Here is a 25,130-nt window from a genome sequence, read left to right on the forward strand (position 1 = left end):
AGCTATTAAACTAATTTTGATTCAAGGTTCAAGATGCACTACTGCTCTCTAATGGAGTTTCATGCAGTTATAGGCTAGGGTTCTTACCTTACCTAGCAGAAGGAACACTAGTGATAAAGACACAAGTAATTTTCTTGTCTAATTTTACAAGTGTTTCAGCCTTTTGCATCAGAGACTCCTCTGCTTGCTGCATTCTGCTCGGCTTCATGCCAACATGAGAGAGGCTAGTGGACACATGAAGGATGTAGAGGCTTGTTTGGCTCTGGATGAGGCAATAGGCCAGTGTAGTCAGGGCTATCAAAAGTGGGGGCATGCTGCTCCAGAGAGCTGGGCTTTTGAAAATAGGCTTGGTGGCTCTCAGTGGGATTTCTGCGTCATCTGACAGCAGAACAAAGTTCCTTTGGCAGACAGAGCCCAGTCACAGGCGCTGTTTGATGTAGTCTCTGAAGCCAAAAACATTAGAGCCAGAACACAAATACATAAAGAAACACACTAAGTGAAAATGTTAAAACACCTAATTGAATTCTATACTGTATATGGAAAACCCACACACACCAACCCACCACATGTAGAAAAAGTGGCTGTGGCAGTTCTACCAGTCGGGGTGGCTGTGGTGGGTGAATAATTCTGATCTTGTTTCTGTATAAAAGCATACCCAATACTGAGAGTGGGACTGCTATGTGTTGTAACATGACAACATCACTGTCTCTCTCTCTCTCTCTCTCTCTCTCTCTCACAGCAGGGAACACCTTACGTTGGACATAGCTGGAAGCAATTTAGAGCCATATTAATTTTCTCTTTTACACACTCACACAAATTCCGAAAAACACCAATACAGTGGATAACTTTTAAAAGATTTATCTATCTATCTATCCTTTCTATCATGGGGCCTCAGGAATCAGGAGTCAGGAGCGGTTCTGCAGACAAAATACCAAGTCAATGACAGATTGTTCAAGGCAACATGGAGGACACAAGTAGCACGAGCAGCAGCTTAGTACAACTATGGTAGGGAAATGAGCAGTCCTGAAAGAGCAAGCCATTAACTGACCCTGAACAAATAATTACTGAAAACAGTTAACTGTTTAAACATTATGGCAGGCTTGTGTTCAATAAATAAAGTTATTTATTTTATATTTTTTATCACGACCTCCCAATTTACACAGCACAGAGCATTATTTTTGTGTTGAGAGAGAAACATAAAACTAGAGGCGATTTAAGATCATGCTGCTTCCAAAAGCCACCCCCAGATTTATTGGCACACAGTTTATTTCCTACCAGCAATGATACACTCTCTCTTTACCCATTTTGGCTTTTTCAAACAGATTCTTATTTTTTCCCCCATTTCTTTCTTGATATATACAATATAGGCAGATCCTCATGTTCACACCACCGTGAACAAAAATGTCTGAGCTTTTTCCAGGCCTGTCATCCATTTGCTAACAAATATGTAGTGCTCTAACACCTCTCTCCATACATCACCCCAAATTTTCACCCACCACCAAAGCCTCAAAAATGGGTAAACCATGGCAATGACGCAATATTGATGTTTCTGTTTAATCAGCTGACAGACCTTAGTGAAGCAAACTTTGCATCACATAAAAACATGCTTCAAGAAGTTGTAACCCATATTGACAGCCATGTTACCCCTGTCACATGCTCCAGTGAACATTATGAAGGTATTGTTTTTCCTGTTTTGTTTACCCCAGTTTCAGTTAGCATAATCTCCTTTGAGAGGTGGATCTTTGTGTATGTAGTGTAGGAAACCCATGATTTATACTAAAAAACTTTCACTGGGTTACTGTCTTCACAGTTTTGAAAAAGTTGATATATACAGTATCTGAGATAAGACTATGATGGCAATAATTAGAATTGCCTGCGGCTATCTCAATTTATCTTTGTACATTTCTTCTGCTCCTCAGTACATTCTCAGTTGTTTATTATATAATGGGATTATGTCATCTAAAGTACCAGAGAAGATAGAAAACAAGCACTAGAAATGAAATGAATAAGCTCAATGTTAACTCTCTGTCCACTTGTGACCCTTTCAAACTGAGAGAAACCTCCATCTGCTGGAGGTCACTCTCAACTGCAGATGAATAATCGTTGCTTGTCGTTTCTTCACCCCAACACTGACAGCCACTCCATGGTGTAAGTGTCTGCACAGACCCCCACCACAATCCCTTCCCTGCTGCCCATGAACATTATCTCTGCAGCGGGCCAATTAGTCATCATTTGTCTTGTTTTGTTGGGCTCACACAGTCAGACGTCCTCTGATTCAATAAATGATTTAAATAATGGGCCTGTAATCGTAGATGCTGATTATTTTGAGCCCTTTTTGATCCCTCAAATCAATTTAGTCTGCTGACAAAACGCCACAACCTTTTATTATAAAAAAACTATCCAAGACTAGCAAATAAATGATCGTTTAATTAGTCAAAGACATAAAATCATGCTTTAGAGTTTGGAAATCCATTTAAATTCTGCATGTTTGGTTACACACAGCAACATACACAAAACTAGCAAGTCCACACCAAAATTGTCAATATTTGACCCATAGATGCTTTTGCTTTGAAAGTCAGAAAGATGTAGCACAACATGTTGAGGGTGCTAAGCAATGTCTTCTTTCCTAAAACAGGTGAAACTGTGGTCGGATGGGAAGCCAGTGAGGGATCACTGGGTTCTTCTAATTGCACTACCCATCAGAATTGATGGTTTAACTTTTCTCCAGGTATACTTGACTTTCCTTAACTGTAATGTTCCTGTTTCAGATTGATTACAAAAGAAACACCAGTATTTAATGTCTCCATACTTCCCTTATTGTCAACAGACACAAATAGTCAGAACGCAAAATTTTAAAATATTCTTAAATCAAAACATAAAGTCAGAGTCATGTGATTAGTCAGAAAACAAAGTGACTCTCAAATGCATCAAACAAAACTTTGTGGTAAAAGCTAAAAAATCACCATCAAGTAAAATAAAATAAAAAAACAATGCCACAAACACTTGCTGAATGTGACAAAGATCTGGGCAATTTTGTTGACATCTTGGTTTATTGTTTGATATTATAGATGATGAACCACCAATCTGTTATATGGCTGTGTCTGTTTGTATGACTGTGTTCATGTGTGCATGTGTGTTTCACCCACACTCACACTTGTGCTGAGTGAAAGCAGAGAGCCAAAGCTCTTAAAGTCTTAAAACTGATGGTCTGGATACTCTCATCTCCTGTTCGCTGTGTCAAGTCATTATAGTGCACCAAGTCATTAGCTGATGGAGTAGTCATCCATTTCAGCTAAGAGGGAATACAGCATAGGTGAAGCAGAGATGATTCCAACTTCAAGATGTCCAGATCATGTAAAGGGCAATTTTTCTTTCTCTGCCTTTGGGCACTGATTACTTTAATGATCATGTTTGAAATAAAAAAAAAGAAAAATCAGATTTGGAGAGTTTCATGTAAAATCCGCTAGTTCCCTTAATAAAAATGAAAACCACAGAACGGTATGTCAACCAAGGAAAAGTGGCTCTAAAAAATAAAGAAAATATCTGTCACATCTGAAAAAAAGGGATTCTTAAAATGTGGTTTCAATCAAAGTAAAATCAGCTGTTATTTTATTATTTTAATGTAACATAAATGCTAAGAACTTCTTGTGATTATTATGAAGCTTCTGCTGGCGGATGCAGTATTTAAGGTCAAGTGATTGACATGGTCAGAACTAAGTACAGGGCTTGGAGAGCCAAACTCCCACCCCATTTTTAAGCTAGCCTATGTTCCAAATGCAGCCAGAAAATGTATTTTACCATAGGGGGTTTTGTTTCTGTCGTTTTAAAATGTCTAGAAATTACTTTGGATGTGGTGTGATCAACTTCACACTGATCATAAAGACAGTACCACTCTGTTATGCAGAGGCACGCTATCCATTTGGTACAACTTGTACAATTGATGCCAGACACCAAGTTGAAACAAAATGTTTACTAGAAAAAACATATAGTGTTGAGAGGTGAGTATTGTCTAGTTCAATATAAAGATATATTTGTTTGTGAGACGGTGGAACCACATTTTATTATTCATTATTTATTAGTATGCATTTATACATTACTCATATGTTGAGTACAAAAGACTTTGGCGATACACTGGAATGGAAGAACCCGCCCTGCATTACTTCCTTATATAATCCAAAGAATATACAGTCAGCAAAATTATGCGCCTCTCATTCATTATTTTTCAGTTTGATAAACATAGCCATCTGTTGCATTATAGCCAGTAGCTTAAGACGTTGGTATGCCTGTAGTGTTGCTGTAGTAATGGGTTATACCACTGGATGGGGACTCTCTGTTTGATAGGAAGCACTTAAAACCGTATAATCTACTATCCTTCCCTGTAGCACTTAGTATTTGTTATACTGCACTCTTACATTCATATATGACCAAAGAGTGGGCACTAGATACTATGTGTTTGGTAAGTACAGTAAAATAAAGTAGTAGTTGTGGAAAGCATCAGTTAGCAAGCTATTCTATAGATAATGCTAATGGTATAGTACCAGCTCCAACACATCAGTATTTAACTGGCAAAGGACAATACATGAGCAGACACGGTGATGTGATAAACACAACCACCTGGGCTTTTGCCTTTCTTCAGTTTAGCTCTATAGAGTTTTACAATACCCTGGTTCCTTCAGTAATGGGAATTATTTGTTCGGATATTTTATTTAACTAGCTGTATAAAGCGTCTTTGGGTATTTTAAAAGCACTCTATAAATAAAACGCTTTATTATTTTTTTATTATTAGATCTCGTTAACAGAACTAGGTAAGGTCTGCTGCAAGATGTAATTCAGATTACAAGTTTTTCAAAATGTCAACTCTTAACTCTCACGAAGGAAAAACAACTAGATGTAACTCCTTCGCAGAAGAAAATAAATTGGTATTGCTGTTTGCAATAACCAAATACTTTAAATGTTTATTCTTTTTTTGTCCTCCTCTATCAAAAGATGTTTCTTCTTCTAATATTATATTTGTCTCTATCCACATCAACAAAAAAATAAATTAAAGCAGCTTTTCTTAATTTTGTTTGTTTTAAGAAATGAATGAACAAAAAGGCATGTGATGGCATCTGTCAGTAAAAATGCAACAAACCAGGAGAGGAAAAAAAAGGTCAGATGGCCAAAACTTGGCTGTTATGAGGAAAGTATGGCACTGTCACAGCTCATTGTCTTTGAAAATTAATGGGAGAACGATGACAAGGCTAGGAGTGATTCCAGAGAAGTGCAAAGCAAGGCGAGAGCGGACCTTTAGAGAATATTTATGTTATAGCTTTATGCTAATATTATGTGGCAAGCAATTACATCTGTATTCAGAATGGATTGCTTAGCCATAATTGACAATGACATAGAAGGCCTGGCTACAGGACAGTTTGATCAAATGAAGAATGTCATACTCTGGTCTTGATTCACTATACTCAGCCTTTATTGTTGGCAAGGTTTAACAATGATTATCAATAGATTGAGATTAATTCATTACACAAAGTCATATTTTAAATCATTAGACAAACATGACAATGAGTACTTTGATTCATCATTACAGAATTTAATTACTTTTGTGCTTTATGTAGATTTAATTGAGAGAGAAAATGGTGAATTCTAATTAGATTATTATATGTATTTACTTCCTGATTATTGATATACATGCAAACGGTCATCTTCCATAAGGGTGGAATTAAAATAGGGCACCTTTTTTGGATGGCGTCCCATTGGATGAATGTTATTTTGTAACTCTGGAATCAGAAAACTGCTTTCTCACAGCAACGTCAAAGGAGGCAGACATTATATGGCCCAATTCATTACAGTCAGAAGGGGGAGTAGGGAGGTGGGAGGAGAGAGTAAGAGCGAGAGAGAGACAGAGAGAGACAGAGAGGGAGAGGGGGGTTTCATTAAAGCTCCTGGTTTAAGCCCAGCCCATTCTGAATATGTAAATGTCTCAGGCACAGAGAAAAACACAGCAAGAGAAAAAAACGAGGAGGGGAGAGGAAGAGGAGGGGAGCAGCATGAAAAAGTGAGTGAGCGATCAAGGGAAAGAGAGCAAGAGAGTGAGGGAAAGAGAGCGAGCACTCTGAATTGTGAGTGGCTTACGACACTCAGTGAACAGAAGGTGCTTCTGCATGCGCTGTCAGTGTACTGCTCTGCTGCAAGGGATTGTGCGCTCCTTTGCTTCCCACATTTACAGCCCCTGCCTGCCTACCAGCACCAGCCTTCAGCAGTCTCTTCCAGCTGGCTGAGAAAACACCCGGAGAGCGAGGGAGTGAATGAAAAAACTGCAAGCCACAGGGGATCCAAGCGGCTTCTTAACCAAGATGAGCCACTGAGATGACAAGGAATACTGTTACACAAGAAAACAGTGGACAGGGTTCACCTCTTTAAATCCTTTTTCCCCTCGCATCCGTCACTGAAAGCATGATTACCCGCTTGAATGGATTTAAACCTTACAAGTCAGTGATTGCTTCCAGAGATGGACGGTAACATGCGTTGACAGATCTGCTGAAACTTAAGCAGGAAGGGGAGGAGAAAAGAGCAAGACAGATATTTTAAAAGATTTTTCTGTGGTCCTTTTTTTCTCTTTCTCTGGTTGTCTCTTCTTCCCTCTGATCATTGCAGCAGAGGACTGCGGAAGAGCAAAAGAGACAGAGCTCATGCATGCAGACAGGGGAACTTGCACTTCCTACCATCTCGCTGAAAGCTACTTGGATTCCTTCTCTTTCTGGCTCTTTCACTTGAGGAGAACTAAGACATTGTAAGCCTGCCAAGGATCTGGTGTCCACTGAAAAGAGAGAAGGGAGGGGGGGAGAATTTGTACCACAGTGGGGTCTTTTTTAGATTCGCACATAATTAGTGTTGGGGCACAAAGCGAGTCGCTGAATGGAGATTGTCAGCTTTTGGATAGGGGTGAGTAGGAATCTTATCAAATAAGATCGATCAATGAGAATTTTTTTTCCCCATCTCCTCTACTCTCCACCCACTGCTTGATATCTAACATAAGCCTAAAGACTTGCCATTTATCTTTTGCATTTTCTTGGTTGAGAAAATAAAATATATATAATCACTATCTACAGCATACAAAAACAGAACAAAACAGATTATTAAATGAATTAAATATGATACGTATGATGTGATAGGTGCAAAAACAATATCCAGAGTGGTTCAATGGACATTTTCTCAGTGGCATCCCTGGATATTTATGCTAATGGATTTCCTTCTAATTGGACTGTACTTAAAGTGGCCATTGAAGAAGCCCCCTGGGTTGATACTGTGTTTATTGGGCATTTTTCTGAGAACGGTTCCATTGGTTGAGGGGGTTTGTCCAAGGATGTGCCGCTGCGACAGCAAGCTGCTGTACTGCGAGGGGCTCAACCTCACAGACATTCCCCGCAATCTGAGCAGCGCCATGGGCCTGTCCATGAGAGAAAACAACTTGACCGAGCTGCGTGAAGGCCAACTGGCTGGTCTGTCACAGCTCACCTGGCTCTACCTAGATCACAACAACATTGACATTGTAGAGGAGGGTGCATTTGACAGGCTAAGACGGGTCAAGGAGTTAGACCTCAGCAGCAACCGGATTGAGAGTCTGCCAAATGGTACCTTCAGGCCCCTCCCAAACCTGCGAATCCTGGACCTCTCATACAACAGGCTGCAGGCACTAGAGCCTGACCTGTTCCACGGCCTTAGAAAGCTCACCAATTTGCATTTGCGCTACAATGCTCTCAAATTTGTGCCAGTGCGGATTTTTCAAGACTGCAGGAGCATGCAGTTTCTGGACTTGGGATACAACCAACTGCAGAGCCTGGCACGGAACTCCTTCGCTGGCCTCTTCAAGTTGACTGAGCTGCATCTTGAGCACAATGAGCTAGTTAAAGTCAACCTAGCCCACTTCCCTCGCCTCATCTCTTTACGTACTCTGTACATGCACAACAATCATGCCACTATTGTTGTCAATACACTGGAATGGACATGGCATTTTTTAGAGAAGATTGACCTGTCGGCTAATGAAATCGAGTACATTGAGCCACATGTTTTTGAGAGTGCACCCAACCTTAAGGTGCTGATGCTAGACTCCAATCGGTTGACCTCTGTGGACCAGCGCATTCTGGATTCGTGGTCATCTCTGGACAGTATAACCCTGGCAGGGAATGACTGGGAGTGCAGTCGCAACGTGTGTGCCTTGGCCTCTTGGCTGAGTGCCTTCAGAGGCCAGCGTGACAATTCCCTGCTGTGTTCAAGCCCCGACACCGCACAGGGCGAGGATGTGTTGGATGCTGTCTATGCTTTTCAGCTATGTGAGGATCGTCCAATGGAGGTAACTACAGCAGGCCTGTACGCCTCTACAAGGGATCTCCAGGGTGGCTCTGTTTTCCTGGGCCCATTTACTCCCAACCCTTATGAGGGTGAGGGTAGTGAGGTGGTCACCAGTTCTTTCACTGTCACAGTGGGCCATGAAGACCTGGATAGCACCATGCAGATCCACAAGGTGGTGACTGGGACCATGGCACTCATCTTTTCCTTTCTCATCGTAGTGCTCATGCTGTATGTGGCATGGAAGTGCTTTCCTGCCGGAATAAGGCAATTAAGGCAGTGCTTCAGCAGTCAGCGCCGTAAGCAGAAGCAAAAGCAAAGCATGCAGCAGATGGCTGCGATTTCTACACCGGAGTACTATGTTGACTATAAACCTAACCACATTGAGGGAGCTCTGGTAATCATCAATGAATATGGCTCTTGCACTTGCCAACAGCAACCTTCTCGGGAATGTGAGGTGTGACCCTGCTTTGTGAGTACGTCTTAACCTGTGATTATCTGGATATACAGTAAATCCCCTTTGTTGGATACACTGGAGGGGAATATTGCTGGACAGAAGGAATAAAGAAATCTTTTGGACACTTTTTACACAGCGTCTCACTGTGATGTGAAGGAGTATGTTTTGTGCGCCTGACTATTTCGCAGTGGATTTACTGCTACTGCTATCTACTGATGATTTGAGGCCACATGGCATAATGGGCGCCTGACTGTTGGACCTGTTGATGTTCTACAGAAACATAGAGAGGAATACATTGTGGGCACTGAGGCTTTTCTCTCATGGGTGGATATTTGAGCTTTAATGTGTCTTTCTACTTCAGGACATTTAATTATTGTTTAAAAACAAACTGGGGACACACAAAAGAAGAAAAAACAAGAAAAAAACCCATTTGTATTATGGTATACACAATATTTGACAAGCATTTAAAGTATAAAAAAAACATGTTTTAGTTGGATTAAAATGTAAAAATAAAAGTCTGTGTAAAATATGTTAAAAGAAGAAGTGCAAGTGTGGAAAAAAAATTATACAAGATAATCTATTTCTTTTGTAAACTACAAAAAAATTGTTAAATAAATGAATTGCTATTCACAGTAAACTCATTTGTACGTGAGAAGCCTGTCAGAAAGGATGAATGACAATAGATGCAGTCTTTGCGCTCGTGGACTGGAGAGCAATGTCTCTGCAGTGTTTCGAACCAAAAGAATAAAATGAATTACAAATAATAATAATAATAATAATAATAATAGGGGCAGAGGGATATCTGCATCTCATTTCCAATGTAAAATCCATTGTCTGAATTTTAGATCTCTGTTTTAACTCTCATATTTGTTGTTTTATCATTCACTGTGTTGGCTCGCTATCAGTGTAGTTTCTTCCCCCTTTCCCATTGCCTATCTGAGAATAGATTCAAATGATCTATTACATTTAGCATATTTTCACATTATTATATCACTATTTGTATACCATCCAAGTAAAGACAGCAGAGTGTCAAAGATCTAAAGCTATGCCTCTCATTGCCTGTCACTCGTTGGCTTTCACAGAGGAGCGAGGTCTCCTTTCACGGAATCAAGCACACTAAAGATAACAATCATTGAAACCATGCATACTTAAATCCAAATACAATTTCAAATTGTATCAGACTCATTGAAGAAATGATCCAGCAGCTTAAAGAAAGATTTGCACATGCAATATTCTTCACTGTGTTTTCATGTGATGTAAAATGTTTGTTGAATACAAGGCCATTTTGAGGTGTATATATATCCTTCTTCCTCTGGTGTTCATTGTGTAAATTAGTGCACTGACAGATGTTGTGTTTCCTGGGTCCTTTGACATGAACAGTGTGTTGTGGGGGTGGGGGGTGGGTGGGCAGTGAGAGGGAGATGGAGGATCACAACGACTGCAGAAAGAGGGAACAGACTGCTCTCTAGTGTGCATATTCTCATACTGTGGCTGCATTTTACCCATTGTGCACCATACTTTGCAAACCTCCACAGCAGGGGCAACATCAACATACTGAATTTGCAGCAGCTTTTCTGAAAAAAAATTAAATGCATCAATTTGCATCATTTTTGTGTTATTTTGCGATAAATTAAGATAATGTTTACAACTTGTAAGTCAGCAGGAATAAAAATGTTTTAAGAACTCATTGACAATCATTATATAATTAGTTCTAATAAGATTAAAACGATATTTTCAAATCTATCAACAACATTGTAGATGCACTTGGTGTCCAGGGTTTTCTGGTAAACAATATGCAAGGGTCAAAAAAACAGGTAAGACTTGGTTCTTATAGGGTTACAGATGGTTTAGAGCCTGGGATTAAACCCTACCTGAGTAAGAGGAAGTGCAGAGGTCCCATAGGTAATAATGTGTCTGGAAGAAATTGTTTTGCTGGGGTTGATGGTTCATTTTATTTGACCAAAGCTCATAATCAGTGTTCCTGATGAATTAGAATATTTTAAACTGAAATGGTAGTGATTGGTAAAACGGGCAAACATTTTTACAGCATCTTGTGGAAATATTTCAAGGATTGGACAAAACTACAAGCTTGCAAAATCATTGATTACATCTGAATTAATTTTTGTAATCACAAGACTGTCTAATCCTGGAGGGACTGAAATAGTGAGCCACAGGAAAAGAGCAAATTACCTTCTTTAACTCCCACATTTCATAGGATTTCTCTCAGGTAAAATCCCATCATATATTAATCATCCTTATTAATATGAAGGTTATGCTGGGAATTCAGTTTTTTGCACCTGAGTGCACTAAAGTGAAGCTATTTTCTTATTCCATTTTTCAATAAATGCAAGCGGTAGCCAAACATGCATTTCATGTTGCAATATAAATATATGGGATGAATATAATCTCAAAAGTTAAAAGGGTTTGCTTAAAGGTTCCAAAATTACATGTGTGTACTTGTGCGCGAGTACATCAGTTCCTGCACACAATTGTGTTCAGTGAGTTTGTCTTTACACATATAAATGCCAAATGGCGCTGAATCAAGAGTTTTCATCTGACACTGACCTCAGCGTTCTGTGACATTAAAGGGAACCTGTATCAGTCATTAACATCAAACCAATGTCTGAGGAAGCTGCCCGTGTAGGATGGAAAATAAAGGTGCAGTGTGAGCAATATATCCACAATGTACTTTCGTGTTTTTTTGCCAGGTCGATTAATTCTGGCAAACAGCTAAATTAATAGTTTACATGCACTGTATGTAGCGTTCCAGTAACAAAAGCATTAAACTTTGTGGTTATTCGTTTTGGAGAGTGATAATGGCATAAAGTTACCATGCGGGATTTATGAGCTATTTCTTGTTTAAGGTACCAAGAGTGTCCCACTTAAAGACTAAACATAGCTGTTAATCATAACCTGCCTCATCATGTGAATGCAAATGACGGCAGTATGTACGGCAGGGCATCATGCTCGAGACATAGATTTATTTTATTCTCACATCCTCAACATCCTGTCTCAAATTTCCGCCCCCTTCGAGTCCTTCACAGCCTCTTAAAATGGCAAGTGCTGGGTAAATTTTAGCTTGTGAAGCTTCATTTGTATAAATATTGGATGGTGAATCGCACAGAGGCCAGTACTGGCACAGCTATTGATTTCATTTCACTCTTCTCTTGACCAAGCAACCAGGGCAAAAGGTGATGGTGAATGGGTCTGAATATTTTAAAAGTTTTGAGTCTTGAGGTGTGACGTTAAACTGCTTTAGACTTATCCATATCCCCTCTCTCTCTCTCTCTCTCTCTGCATCCACATAACATAGTTAATGTAGAGAAACACATCAATTCATCTAACTGACAATATATGAAATCTCTGCTTGACCTAAGCCTGGGGTGATAACTCCCTGAGGGGAGATATGTGCTCTCAGACAGCATCCATTATAAATGCCTTTGATTGATGATGCTCAGTAAAAATCCATACAGATGAGTGGTAACCAAAATGTTCAGAGTGATAACAAATGTATTCATCACTCCGTCACATTTTCAAGCGTAAACTGATGGATGAGGATGATATGTTTTATTTATATGTAAATCAATAATTGATTTCGAAGATGATAAGTGGTTGACATGGCGACTGTCTTACACAAATCAGATCACTGTTCAGTCAGAGACAAAAAAGCGTGAAATCCTGCTTTTTAAAGAAAAGTTAGGCAGGGGAGCGTGACATTTGTTGTGTATGTTGCAGAGCCACAGTTGTCACAGGACAACTAACATGCTAATAGGTCCGAAGCTATTGTCTTATGTAGCTTATGTTTGCAAAACTGAGCATGTGGTATATGTATGCAGACACGGTTGTATACATGAGTGGTTATTAATGAGCACACCAGACCTGGAAATCACATGATGAGTGCAATGCTGAAATGACAAGTCACCAAAGAAAGATGGAAATGTAGGTAGAGCTACTGACATAAAGAGTAAAGATCACAACAATAAGATGAGAAAATTCAAATGGGGTGTAGTGTGCAAAAAGTGGGGCATTCTGTACATGAGGCGTAGGTCAGAGCTAAAAGTCAAGGAGAGACTCTGCAGGCTCAAAATGTACAGGTAGTTGCTAGCTGAGATCCCGATAAATCCGATCCCGACTTCTAGCTGTCAATTAGCAAACACAACTAGCCTTGTCATATTGTTAAGTTTTTCTCAAACAGCAAATTAATCAAACAACAACATTTGATTTGTAAAATATGAGAACAGTGGAATGCAGTATGCAAAAAAGGTGTATGTATTGTTATGCTACTGTACCTGCATGTACAGTACCTTTGCATGTGCAGTGCTGTGTGTGTGTGTGTGTGTGTGTGTGTGTGTGTGTGTGTGTGTGTGACAAAACATCGCTTTGTCGATCTTTGCAAAATCGCTTGCGTCACAACCTGCAGCAAGAAGAGGGCCTTTAGAGACACAAACAAATCCTTAAAAAATAAATTAACCTGGCTTCCTGTGAGGAGTATTGATCGGGCAACATTCTGCCATCTCATTGGGACTTGGACTGTGCTGCATAATAAACACTTAACACCCCCTCATAACTGGATGGAGAGCTAAATCATGGGTGGCAGCATGTACTGCAGCAGACTGTAAGGAGCTGGTGATGACTAATGACAATGAGTGGGTGGCTTGCCACTGCTTCTTTTATAACAGGTGGGTTATCAGGATCAATATCCTAATCATCATCAACATTATCTCTGAATCCAAAACCTCTGACACACCATTTTTCTCTCTCATTGTACATTCCCTTCTCTCCCTCCTTCCAAATACTTCTGCTGTCACTGTTGTAAATGTGATATTACTGCACTGAATTCAACGATAGCCACTAACAAAATCCTGTCCAAAGCTGGTGATTAATTAAAAGAGGGCAGCAAACGGAAATGTCACTCACCATATAGAGGGATCTCTGTTAGATAACAGTTTTGATGTTTAACTAAGGAAAGCGTATTTTGTATGTCCAAACACTCCCTGTATGGCAGTTGAGCAAACTGTCAATATAATAACTTAACAACAAATATAACAAATAATACTCAAAACAAAACTGACAAAGGTCCAGAAGGCAACTATAATCACATTCATTACTCAGGCAAAGTCTCCAGGCAGCCTATAGATCTCTGTGCCCACTGCTTAATTTAGATGCGCCACGTTCAGGCAACATTGAATTCATAATAATGACTGAGGAGTCATTATTCTTATCTACATTTGGTACTGTAGGTACAGCAGTGGTGGCTGCTGAGGAGGATGACACTGGTTAGAGAATGGGGGCAAGGTTGGCAGCTGAATATTCATTGCAATGAGTCAGAGGGTTGGAGAGTAACATTAGACTGGTGGCCATTATTATTATTATTATTATTATTATTAGTGTGTCGTGTAGTTAACATCCTTGATATTGCTAGGTTGGAAAAGCAACGATAATGCTTTGTCTTGCATTTCACATAAAACATCAGGGTCAGTCAGGGAGATAATACAAGCAACAGCTGGGCCTGCATCTGGGGCTCCGTGTAACCTGTATAAGAGCAGATGTGGGTCAGTGCCTAGTATTATGGTGGCTGAACTACAAAGCTTTATCCAGGACTGGCCTCAGGATGTTCTATTCATTTATTATTGTTACATATCCGTTTACAGATAGACCCTAGTGAAATAGGTGAGATACATAACAAATCCCCGATAATTTAGGCTAACCATTTTTCACCTGTGATCTTGTAGGTCATGCATTTTTTAAATATATTTTCAAGTTCAGTTCTATTCCTCTTGTGCCAGCAGTCTTACAAATGGTCATATTTAATTAGATGCCTAAAGACATCTCTAACACATACTCCAGCACCCACACAAGGGGAAAGAGATCAATAAGATGCATGGTACTGAATGTGTACTGTAAGTGCATAGGAGACTGTTCTGTGCAAAAACAATATATCATGTCAATGAATGGCTGAGGGTTACAGTAGTACATTATACCGTATCAACTTTATCTTCTTAGAACAAACAGAAAATAGCATATTCTTACTATTACAAATGTTTGAGCTAGAGGAAAAAAATGTTGATGCATTTGCAAAACTAGTCAATTAAATTATAATGTCCAAGACGAAGATTCAATTTGATTTAAGGCACTTTCCCCCTCCAGCTGTTCTGATGCAAACCGATATTCTGTGTATCTGTATTTTGTGCAGATTGATATCAATACAAAAAATTTATTTACCAAACTACTTCCTTCCCAGGTGGCTATAAAAAAGGTAAAAAGTAAGATTAGAAAGTCCAAAAATAACAAAAACAAATGCGACCTATTTGATTTATATGAATAACATTATGGAGCCTCACAGGCCTACCTCAAACTTAAATATCAGCCATACTGCCATTCCGGGGACATCCTGGCCTTTTCAACAACAATAAATTAAGCTGCTGTGAATTAACATTTAGATTCACTGCCTCAGTTGTGGGCACCAGCAGCTTTTGGAAGAACTCAAACAAACAAAACAAAAAGAAAATGAAGGAAAAAAAGCATACTGGGAACTTATTTCAAAACAATGCATTTTTTTGGTCTTCTTAGTTGATGACTGCGTACGCCTTTGCCAAGCCAGACAGACATCAGCTCGACATATTCACCATTTATGCTAAATGAGTCATCAGGACAACTGCATTGTTTCATTATTCACAGTCAGATCACCTCAAATAAAACTGAATCCCAAACATCACTTTGATTAAACGTTTCAAAGGTACGGCACGGCAAGACTGTAAGAGCTTCTTTTTGAATAAAAAGTTAACACAGGTTAAGGGAAGTAAAAATAGACAGCATTTATCATTTCCCATTTATCTGATCAGTGTCAGGATGAATAAATGCTATTCTACCTGCTCTTCTTGCTCCCTCTCTCTTCCCTATCTTTGAGGGCAGATTGGCATCTCCCCAGTAGCCAATGAGATTGGCTGCATAAATGGAATTGCCCCATTCTCCCAAGTGTCAGTTGAGCTAAGGGAGTGTGTTCACTGTTTACAAAACAATTGTGCTAAAATGCATCCCCAGTGCAGCTAGTACTTAAGATGCCATTTTGGTAAACGTTCTCACTGTGACAGACAATGTGTACAAGCTAATCCAGCCCAGAAGCTTCAAAATAAATACAAAAGGTGGACTTACCTGTCATATTAAATGCAGGGCAGAAAAACAACGGATCCACAAAGAATGGCGAAAGAGGGATAGAAAGAGAAGAAAAGGCTTGTTAAAATATATACTTTTTTTGCATTACATTCTTTCTGACATCAAAGCTTTTAAAACATCCTTATGTTCAACTAAAAGGAGCGCTCACTCAATTAGAGATCACAGACGGGTTTTTTTTCAGTGACACGCAGACAGTTTAAGAGTGCAACAGACTGCTGCAAGATTAGGAGGCCTATGGCGTATTTGCATTGCAGACCAAAGAGCTTGCAGTAAAGTAGTTAAACTGACGGTGCGTTTAATGTCTACCTTGCGACAGCCATTGTCGACAGCAAAAAGAGGAAGAGCAGAAAGACTCTCTTTTATCGGGAGACTGTGCTGACAGAGAGCTTCCCATTCTGCCAGTCACGCAGCACAAGTCCATATAAGTTTATAACTCCCCAATGCTTCTGTGCACTCTGATGGTGTAGTACGGATGTTAGGACTTGATCATCATTGCTGTTACTGCTGTTCACTGGTTAGCACTGCTGCCTGCCACTGGACACACGTTTGTTTGTTGACTCTTCCTGTGGGGAGTGGGTTTTTTGTTTTTTTATAGATTTGCGTTTCCATGTTCTGCACTACCTCTCCAAGGTACCTCAATGTCTTCAGGGGTAATCTTCATCCAAATAAACACACGACATAGGACAGTGGTGGAAAGTAACTAGGTACATTTCCTTAAGTTCTGTACTTGAGTACAATTTTGAAGCAGTTGTAAACAGTTTTATACTTCTACTCCACTACAGTTCAGAGGGGAAATTTGTACTTTTTACTCCACTACATTTGTTTGACAGCGTCAGTTACTGGTTATTTAGCAAACTGACATTTGACACCGGAAACATACAATAGGCTTATAAATACAACATATGGTTAAGATAAAAACCTGTTGGCTTGGAACCCCTTACAAAACATCAAGTAAGTACATCTTACTGATAATACTTTTACTAAGTAGTAGCAGAGGCAGAACTTTTAGATTTTTACATTAATGCATTGGTACCTTTACTTAAAAAAAGGTCCGTACATGCATACACACTACTGCAATCATTACAACTAACATGACTAGTAATACATGTGATGATAATATTAACATCACAATGTGAAACTGTATATTTTTTTTTTAAACTGAAGAAGCAGTGTGGTTGAGGTGAGTGAAATAAACATCCTTAAATTTATCCAATATGCTGTTGCAGTACACTTGAAAAATACAGTATAAGTGTTATTCCATTCTTGAGGCCAACGGTTTGTATTCATTGGAGGTGAATAAAAAACTATAGAGGTAACTGTAGAGGTAACCATCTACAGTGACAAAAAAAAAGAAAAAAACAAAACCTTGGTACAATTCTTCTTTCCATTTTCCTATTTTCTCACAGGAGCAGACAAATGACTTCACTTTAATTTACATTCACTTCCAAGGACGCATACCACCATCAGCACACCTAGATATTGCCATCACAATGACTTTAAATAAAGTGTGAAATTGCAAACAGCTCCTGAATTACTAGTTGCGAGATATTTAAGGAATCTGCCCACGTCAATCATCTGTGAACGTGTAAATTGAACTGTGATACTGCATATTTTACAGTTAGTACAGTTGGTCACAGTTAGTAAATACTGGCATTTGACAACAAAGTAGTCCCTTCAGAGTTTAATGGTGGTTAATAAATGTTCAACAGTCCATTCTTTCATTCAACAAATTTGTTTTTACTAAAAATGTTGGATATGTGTATATACTGTACTCATCATTTATGTTTATACACTACTGAGTTCTTGTCTTTGACTGTTTAAATATCACTGTGAAAGAGATTTTTAAAAAGAGTGGATTGGGTAAACCTATATAAATCAGAGCTTTTGTCTTTTTTACTAGTAAAACTGCTTTTCAAATTTTGCGTGTAATTTTACATCTGTTTTGCCATTGTTGAAACCGTGTATAGTCTCAAACCGAATTAGGTGGACTACAGTAAATCTATGGTGAATGTCAACCTTGCAACTTAAGGCCACATTTTAGTCAATATGCCCTTATTTTTCCTCTTGGCTGAATTTTATATGGACCCAATGCACAAGCAGGCTCTTCAGATTATATTGGAAAATTAATCCGATAACATTAGAAAATTAACCTAATAACCTTCTGAACAAAAAAGCACTTACATGAAGCTGATGTTTTGTGACAGCAATATTGCTTTAAGTTAATGCATTACAAATTCCAATTGGCTCTCTTCTGAGCAAGTATGTTAATGACAAATGAGAGGTGTGATTCAAAAGAATTGCGCCTTCGTTGTCTGCCCTCACTGCTGTTCACTTACTGTGAAAACAGTGCGGCGAGAGGGAGTTACAATGCATACACACACATGAGAGTAAATGTATAGTATATTATTCACAGAAACCTCCTTCAACAGTTTTAGGATGCAAAAAGACATTTGAAGAGAAGAATACAAAGAAAAAAGGCGACAAAACCAAGTTTAAGGAAATGAAAAGAGATAAAAATCAAACATATTGCAGCTTTGAGGATTACTTTTCGTGAAAACAATACAAGCATTCTGGTCAGTGGTTATTCTACCCATAACACTGCTGCAGTAGAGGTTATATTTTCAAAGCAGAAAAGAAGAAGGGAAAACATGTCTTGTGTTGAAAGAACAGGGAATGGTCAGAAAAAACCTATAACAACAAAAGAGAAAAACAGATTTGCCTAACCATCCCAGCTTACTGTACATTTAAATAAAAAAAACGGAAAAAGAATTGGAAGAAAAAACAATCTACAGACATGCAGTGCAACATGTAAAAGTAAGATCTGCTTAATTAAATGGTTGCTACAAAATCTAATGTGACATTAGAAAATGTATTACTCAAGAAAACCACAACAATTTAATAATGACATTTTACGACCATTTGGACTGTTAACTTCATCTTTTGCAATCATCCTTGGACTAATGCTTGTTGTTTGTATGTGTTACATTGTTTTGAATCGGTTAAGTTTGCACTGGATTAGTATGGTTAGACTTTAAAACCTATCCCCTAGGGGTGTGACAAATAAAGAGCTTTAGGATGTCTTTACACAGATCTGCCTCATGTGTTTTAACAATTCTGACCACCATAATCCATTAAGTGTCAACTTCAGCAGCATTAATTCAATCATTCTCATAATCAAAATGGTTGCTCTGAGCCCCTGCTGTGGGGCTTAGTGATGGTGTGCTGAGAATGAAAAGGCACATTAAAATGGGCTGGAGCATGCAATCCCCCAAAAAGGCATTTGCTGCGCTCTGCATGCACCAAGGACATGCAACAGTAAGGTCAGGATCACACATCGGCAGAATACTGAATAAGTCAGCCTCGTGGGCTGGGATTCCTGGATCCAGCTCATCCTCCCCTGTCCAATGGTAAAATGTCTGATCGTTCTAGATATGCTGTCCCTGAAGGCTTGCTGAACACTTCAAACATGCAGCTGGAGAATAAGCAATGTATAAGGTACCAAAATAAAATGACAAACAAATTGAAACCTGAACTACTTACATGTGTGAATTAAAGAACACACTCAAACACAAAATATTTCAGTCTACATACTTCATCATTTCTTTTAAACAAGTTCCTCTTTGGTAAACCTGTGGTCACAAATAAATAATCTGCAAAATAATCAAAAACCAACCAAGGAAGGTTACATGTATAGTATACTTTAACAAATACTAAATAATAAATATGATTTACAGGCTCTACAGCGTAACATTATGTGCTCTGCTCTGCCTTTAATTTGAGAAACCTGCACAAGCAGGGCCTCCCGAAAGAGTCGGTCTACTGTTGCTAGGCATCCACATGGCTGCTGTCCGATACTTTGCTATTACACTAGTTAACGTCATTCTAATTGAAAGGGAAAAAAGCTACATTTTAGTCAGGACGCTGCAAATCTGATGCCATCTGATTTTCCTTCACGCTGAGACAGTGGGCTGAAACCACCAAACCCTGTTTTTTTTCACTTTCCCTGTTTACAAAAGTGACTCTGTTAAAAAAGAAGAAACCCAGAAGAAAGGCCCACTTCAGCTGTCATTTGATTAGACAGCAGAGAAAAAAAGGTGATGTGACAAAGGCCATTTTTTCCTGCACACAATTGAACACTTTTCAACTTGGGGAGCTCTTGGCATTTCTAGAAAAAAAAATGTGCAAGGTGTGCTGGATGGATAAAAGTGAGGTGCCCTGGGTGTAAAACCTGCATATAAAACCCCCTCAGATCCAGTGAAAACAATTACAAAAGGCAGCGTTCACTTGTGTCTGGTGTTATTGCCGGCTCACTGCAGAAACCGAGAGCTCTCATTTCAGTAAGTCCCTAAATGTTTATCATGAAATCAGTGGTTTTGGTCCTCAAGTTGGCTTTCAATGCAAATTTGTAATCTTAGCTGTAACAAGCACACATGCAACTGTTAAACTACCCCACTTTACTGTGGTTTATTTGTTGTTTATTGCCGATCACATTATACTGTGTCTCTTATGAGCCAGTCAAATGAGAGCAGATAATAAATCATGCCATTTTTTTTTTTTTTTGTGGAATTTCATATGCATGTACCCTTCAGGCAAGTGTTGTTTCCTCCTCCATTGAAAACATTTGGGACTAGAGTGTGGGAGTGGGAATGAGAGTTGTTGTTTAAAGCTGGCACTAATGAAACCCATGGGTCCGCTTTGACAATGGGAAGATGTTTGATGAGAAAGTATGTGGTCCAGTCTGTGCTGCGTGTTTGGCCTTGCATGTGTGTCCGTGTGTGCAATTGTATGTGGATAGAGGGAGATTTACAGTTGATCCACAACATCTGTTTTGTGACATTTCAAAGCTGCCATATGATCCTCTTTAATATTTTGTATATTTACTTTGACAAATGTCATTTTTTATGAAAAAAACAAATAACAATAAGACCATGTTTCATTCAAGAGTTATGCTTGTAATGTTGAGTCCTATTTAATGCCACTAAATGTGCAAATCAAGATCAATTTACAAATTTCCAACCAGAAAGTACAGGGTAACTGACAAGCACTCCAGTGGAATTCGCAACTTAATTGCTGAATCTACAGATAGAAAGAACATTTCTCACCTACTGTGCAGATCTAACGTAGCTCAGAATTTAATACAAACAAAAGAACTACAACCAACTCTTAAAGCAAACAGTCTATGCTGTAAATGTTTCAGCTACTCAGGTGGTGATCTGGTGATGAATAAATATGTATATAACAATTTCTCAACCTTGCAATCAGTGTGGTAGCAGACAATACGCTTCTTCCTGAATTCATCTGAGCCAACAAGGAAAATAAGAACATAAATTCCCCTTCTATCAATACTTAGTATGGACAGGTTTTGGCATTATCCCAAGCCCTACATATCATTACCTTGAGACCTTTTCCCCCACATTTTTAGGTTCTCAAATACAAACTATTTCCTTCATTATGTCTAAAAATTGAATATTGAATATGCATACCCTATTATTGAAAAACAAACTTTAAATGAAAAATGTTTTACATTTCACGTGTTTTTTCTTGACTAAACGTGGTTTGGAGACCAGCGTTGGGTGACACAGCCGCTCAGCTCGTGTAGTGTGTGACCCCCTGTCACCGATCAGTCACGTAGTGTGAACGCCACAACGACTTCAAGACTCCAGTCACAAAACGGTTGTGTAGTCTTGCTGTTTTGGGAGACTAAGAAATATCACCTATCAACGTGCACAGCTGATCCAGTTACCGGAGGGGGGGTACTTCTTAAACGACGCATCGATGAATCATTGAAATAGTCTACAGAAGCTTTGAGTACTAAAATCATCGTTAGCTGCAGCCCCAGTCAGTATAGTTCCATACTCGCAGCTCTGTCAATCTCTGTCAGAAAGTTGGTCAATGCTCCCTTTATTTCTCTCCCACCTAAACCAACGAGTTTCAGGTTTTTTTTAACGCCTAGTTATCTGACGGTCATCAAAAACTCTAGCTACAAGTAACTCTCGTTACAACTTCTGTACTGGCCAGCAATGGTTGCCGTTTCACTAGCACGTGTCTTCATTTGCCACCTACATTCACTAACGGCGAAGACTTTGGTTGAGAGCTGTTAAACTGCTAGCTTAGCCTAGCGATGATGTAGCAGAGGTAGCAGAGATGGAGAGTAAAGTAGGATATGAATGAGTGGTATGTAGAGTCTACATTTGCCACAAGCAGAATAACACACACATAAAAGCAAATGAATCAGGAGCTCAGCAGATTATTCAGGTTCCCATGCTACAGATTTACTGGATTTTGTCTGAAAAATGAAACTAATATCAAACTAAATTGAATTTGTTGCAATAAACACAATGCCATGGGACATGGATAAATAGATTGTCTAATAAAGTGACATAGATATAATTTACTAACTAAAGTTGATTTAGTGTTAAGTTAGTCTTTAAATAAATAAATAAAGATATTGTATCTATAACAGTGCTAAGGAAATACACTCATAATGTCCACTAAGACAGACGTCTTCCTTCCATCCAACAATCTTGTTTATTTGATGTCATTAGATTTATAAAAAAACGTATTTAGGGTATATTTAAGTCATTGCAGCTTGGGCTATGTGTTGAAAGTGTAGAAAAGGGATTGTTTAAGAATATAACATTTACACAATATGACAAACAAAAACTAAAGAGTTGAAATTATTGAAAGGCACTTTGCTGACATTTACATTTCCCAATGAATAATGATGTACTCATAATTTCTTTTAATAATGCACGGATTTTACCGAGACAATTAGAAACATAATTCTTGCTTGTACCTGTGCATTTTAATAAGCTGTAACAAACAAATATGCAAAACAAAACATTATGCAGGTAAATAATGAAACTATTTAATTGTAACCTTGAAATGAGATGGAAGGAACAATAGAGACCGAAAGCGAGTGAAAGGTTTGGAGCACAGAGACTCAGCAATGCCAAAATTCAATATAAACAGATGGTCCCTGGAACAAGCATCGCCTAGAGCAGACTACCCCCCCCAATCAAAATTTACTGTACATTCAAGCATGGACCCACACCAATATCTTCCTCCTCCATCCTTCAAATGTATTTGAGAATGGCACTAAAGACATCCACAGTTTGTTTTGTATCTATACTGTTAAAATGATTGTGTTGCAAATAGATGATACCATTATCTGTCTTTTAGAGCGAGAGATGCTATGGTAGTCTTACTTTTTAGATACATAAATATGCATGTTGAGTTGCTCCCTCAGGTAAACTCCTGTGGCTTTTATTGTGTTTTTATGGGTATTTATGTTTTCACTCAGTTTCCATCCTATTTAAAAAAAAAAAAAAGCCTGCCTTTCTGGCACCTTTTTGAGTAAAAGGTGAGGAAAAGATGTATTTAAATATCTTGAACAAGTGGTTTTATTTCTTTAGATGAAGCAAAGCACAAAGTAATCAGTGAGCAACCTCTCATGCCCCTCTTTCACAAGCCCACGCACCGACACATCCCACACTCACAGATATACTGAGAGGAGAAGATGGGCTTGTTATTGGCCACAGCATAGGAGACTCATCAATCAATCATGAATTAATGGTCAGGCCATCTCACTGAAACCCATGCACCTCTGCAGTCATACAACCACACACATACAGACTCCTGGCCTCATGGACACACATGACTCAAAATCAAATCATAAAAGCCATTTCATTAAACTGAGCTGTAATTCAATAGCTGCAATCATTTACTAAATGATTGGTGAAAAAAAAAATGTCTTTTTCAGACACTGTTGCTATGCCGCAAATCCTATAATTCTACAGCACAACACATTTAAAGGACCAATAAGCGCTGCATCTGGACATTAAACCACAACAACAAAAGCATCTTACAGTCACAAAATGAGCTTAGTGTTTTTGTCTCTAGGCAACATTTAAAGCAATATCATGGTTCTCCCTTGTCCATTAAACAAGAAAACAATGAGAAAACTGTGAGGCAAATCTCTTTTATGAGAATACTGGCATGCGTGTCTTGTTCCATACCAGCCATACGGGTCTCTGTAGGGGGTGGTGAGAAGGGATATGCTCTCCAGCCATTGTTGTTTGAGAGGCCACTGAGCCTCTTGATCCCTGTTAATCTCCAGCTATCTGTCTGAGTTATCACCTCTCCTGATTTAGGTCACCCTGGCTGCTTTCGGTTTTTAGGTTGTCCACAATCCCCCCACAGAGCACACGCACACAAAGTCCCACATGCAATAGATAAACAGGCATACACGTTAATACTGTGCTCTGGTAAAAAAAAACAAAAGAAAAACAAAAAAAAACATCCAATCAGGGATAGAAGACTTACTAATTTTACTGATATTTCAGTGATAGATACAAGTCTTTGAGGAAGTCAGACCATACATATTTAATAACCTACTCTTGCTTTTATATGACACTTCAGTAAAGATAAGTCATTTCTTTTACAAGTGAATGGCGGGGGGTGCAAATAGATGATTCACTGAAATGGTGACCCTCACCATTGCACATGCTGGCTGGCAAGTTTTTGTATCTACGGTCTTGTGGCAAATTTATACTTCTGTGTCAAATCTACACCGTAGCCTACGCATAGCTGAGTACCCTAGGTCGTAGACTGACAAACTGTGATCGGTCGGCTTGGTAGCATCACATTTCCTCCTTCGTTTTTTTTTTTGGCTTGCCCTTCTTCTGCATCAACCGGTTCAAGGGTCATATCTCCTCTGACGCTTCCTCTCATTTCTACGTTTAGTTACTAAAATTAACTTCTGTTCAACATTGACCATTTCCAACTCCAACCTGATCTGGTCAGTTTTAGTCACCATTCTCAACAAAGTGGAACATAGAAACCCCACCGCCACCTACCATTTTGGCAGTGTAATTGCAGAACGACACAGACACCAAAGCATAAGTACAAATGCACGTAGCCTATTCCTTCAGCCATGGCGTAGACTCGACACTGAACTGAGCATTATTATTACCAACAAGACTTAAAAATAACTTGTGTTGGTGATGATGATGCATTTGGTGCACATTGTTCATAATAAAAAATATCACTAATTTGGTGGATTAAACTAAGGTCATCAGGGGTATGACATTAATTACTTTTATGCACAAAAGTTAACTTGCAAGCACAGTATTAAATAAATGATATAATGATTAGTGTGAGC

At 38.8% G+C, this 25,130-nt stretch overlaps 2 protein-coding genes across 3 annotated transcripts in view; one reads left to right on the forward strand and one right to left on the reverse strand.

Moving 5' to 3' along the window:
* ctnna2 (catenin (cadherin-associated protein), alpha 2) overlaps nt 1-25,130 on the reverse strand; it is a 329,015-nt gene that overhangs the window by 116,428 nt on the left and 187,457 nt on the right. The gene's annotated exons all lie outside the window — the stretch shown is intronic.
* Nucleotides 6,084-10,477, forward strand: lrrtm1 (leucine rich repeat transmembrane neuronal 1). The gene has a single exon (XM_038713373.1). The coding sequence runs from the start codon at nt 7,226-7,228 to the stop codon at nt 8,798-8,800; it is 1,575 nt and encodes a 524-aa protein (XP_038569301.1). The 5' UTR covers nt 6,084-7,225; the 3' UTR covers nt 8,801-10,477.

Source organism: Micropterus salmoides, unplaced genomic scaffold (assembly GCF_014851395.1).
Source record: "Micropterus salmoides isolate LMB-PRFRI ecotype aquatic unplaced genomic scaffold, ASM1485139v1 Ms_hic_scaffold_12, whole genome shotgun sequence".
In the NCBI taxonomy this organism is placed as follows: Eukaryota; Metazoa; Chordata; class Actinopteri; order Centrarchiformes; family Centrarchidae; genus Micropterus; species Micropterus salmoides.

Excerpts from the sequence above, each read along its gene's own strand:
- lrrtm1 (XM_038713373.1), top strand. The coding sequence starts at position 7,226 with ATGCTAATGGATTTCCTTCTAATTGGACTGTACTTAAAGTGGCCATTG.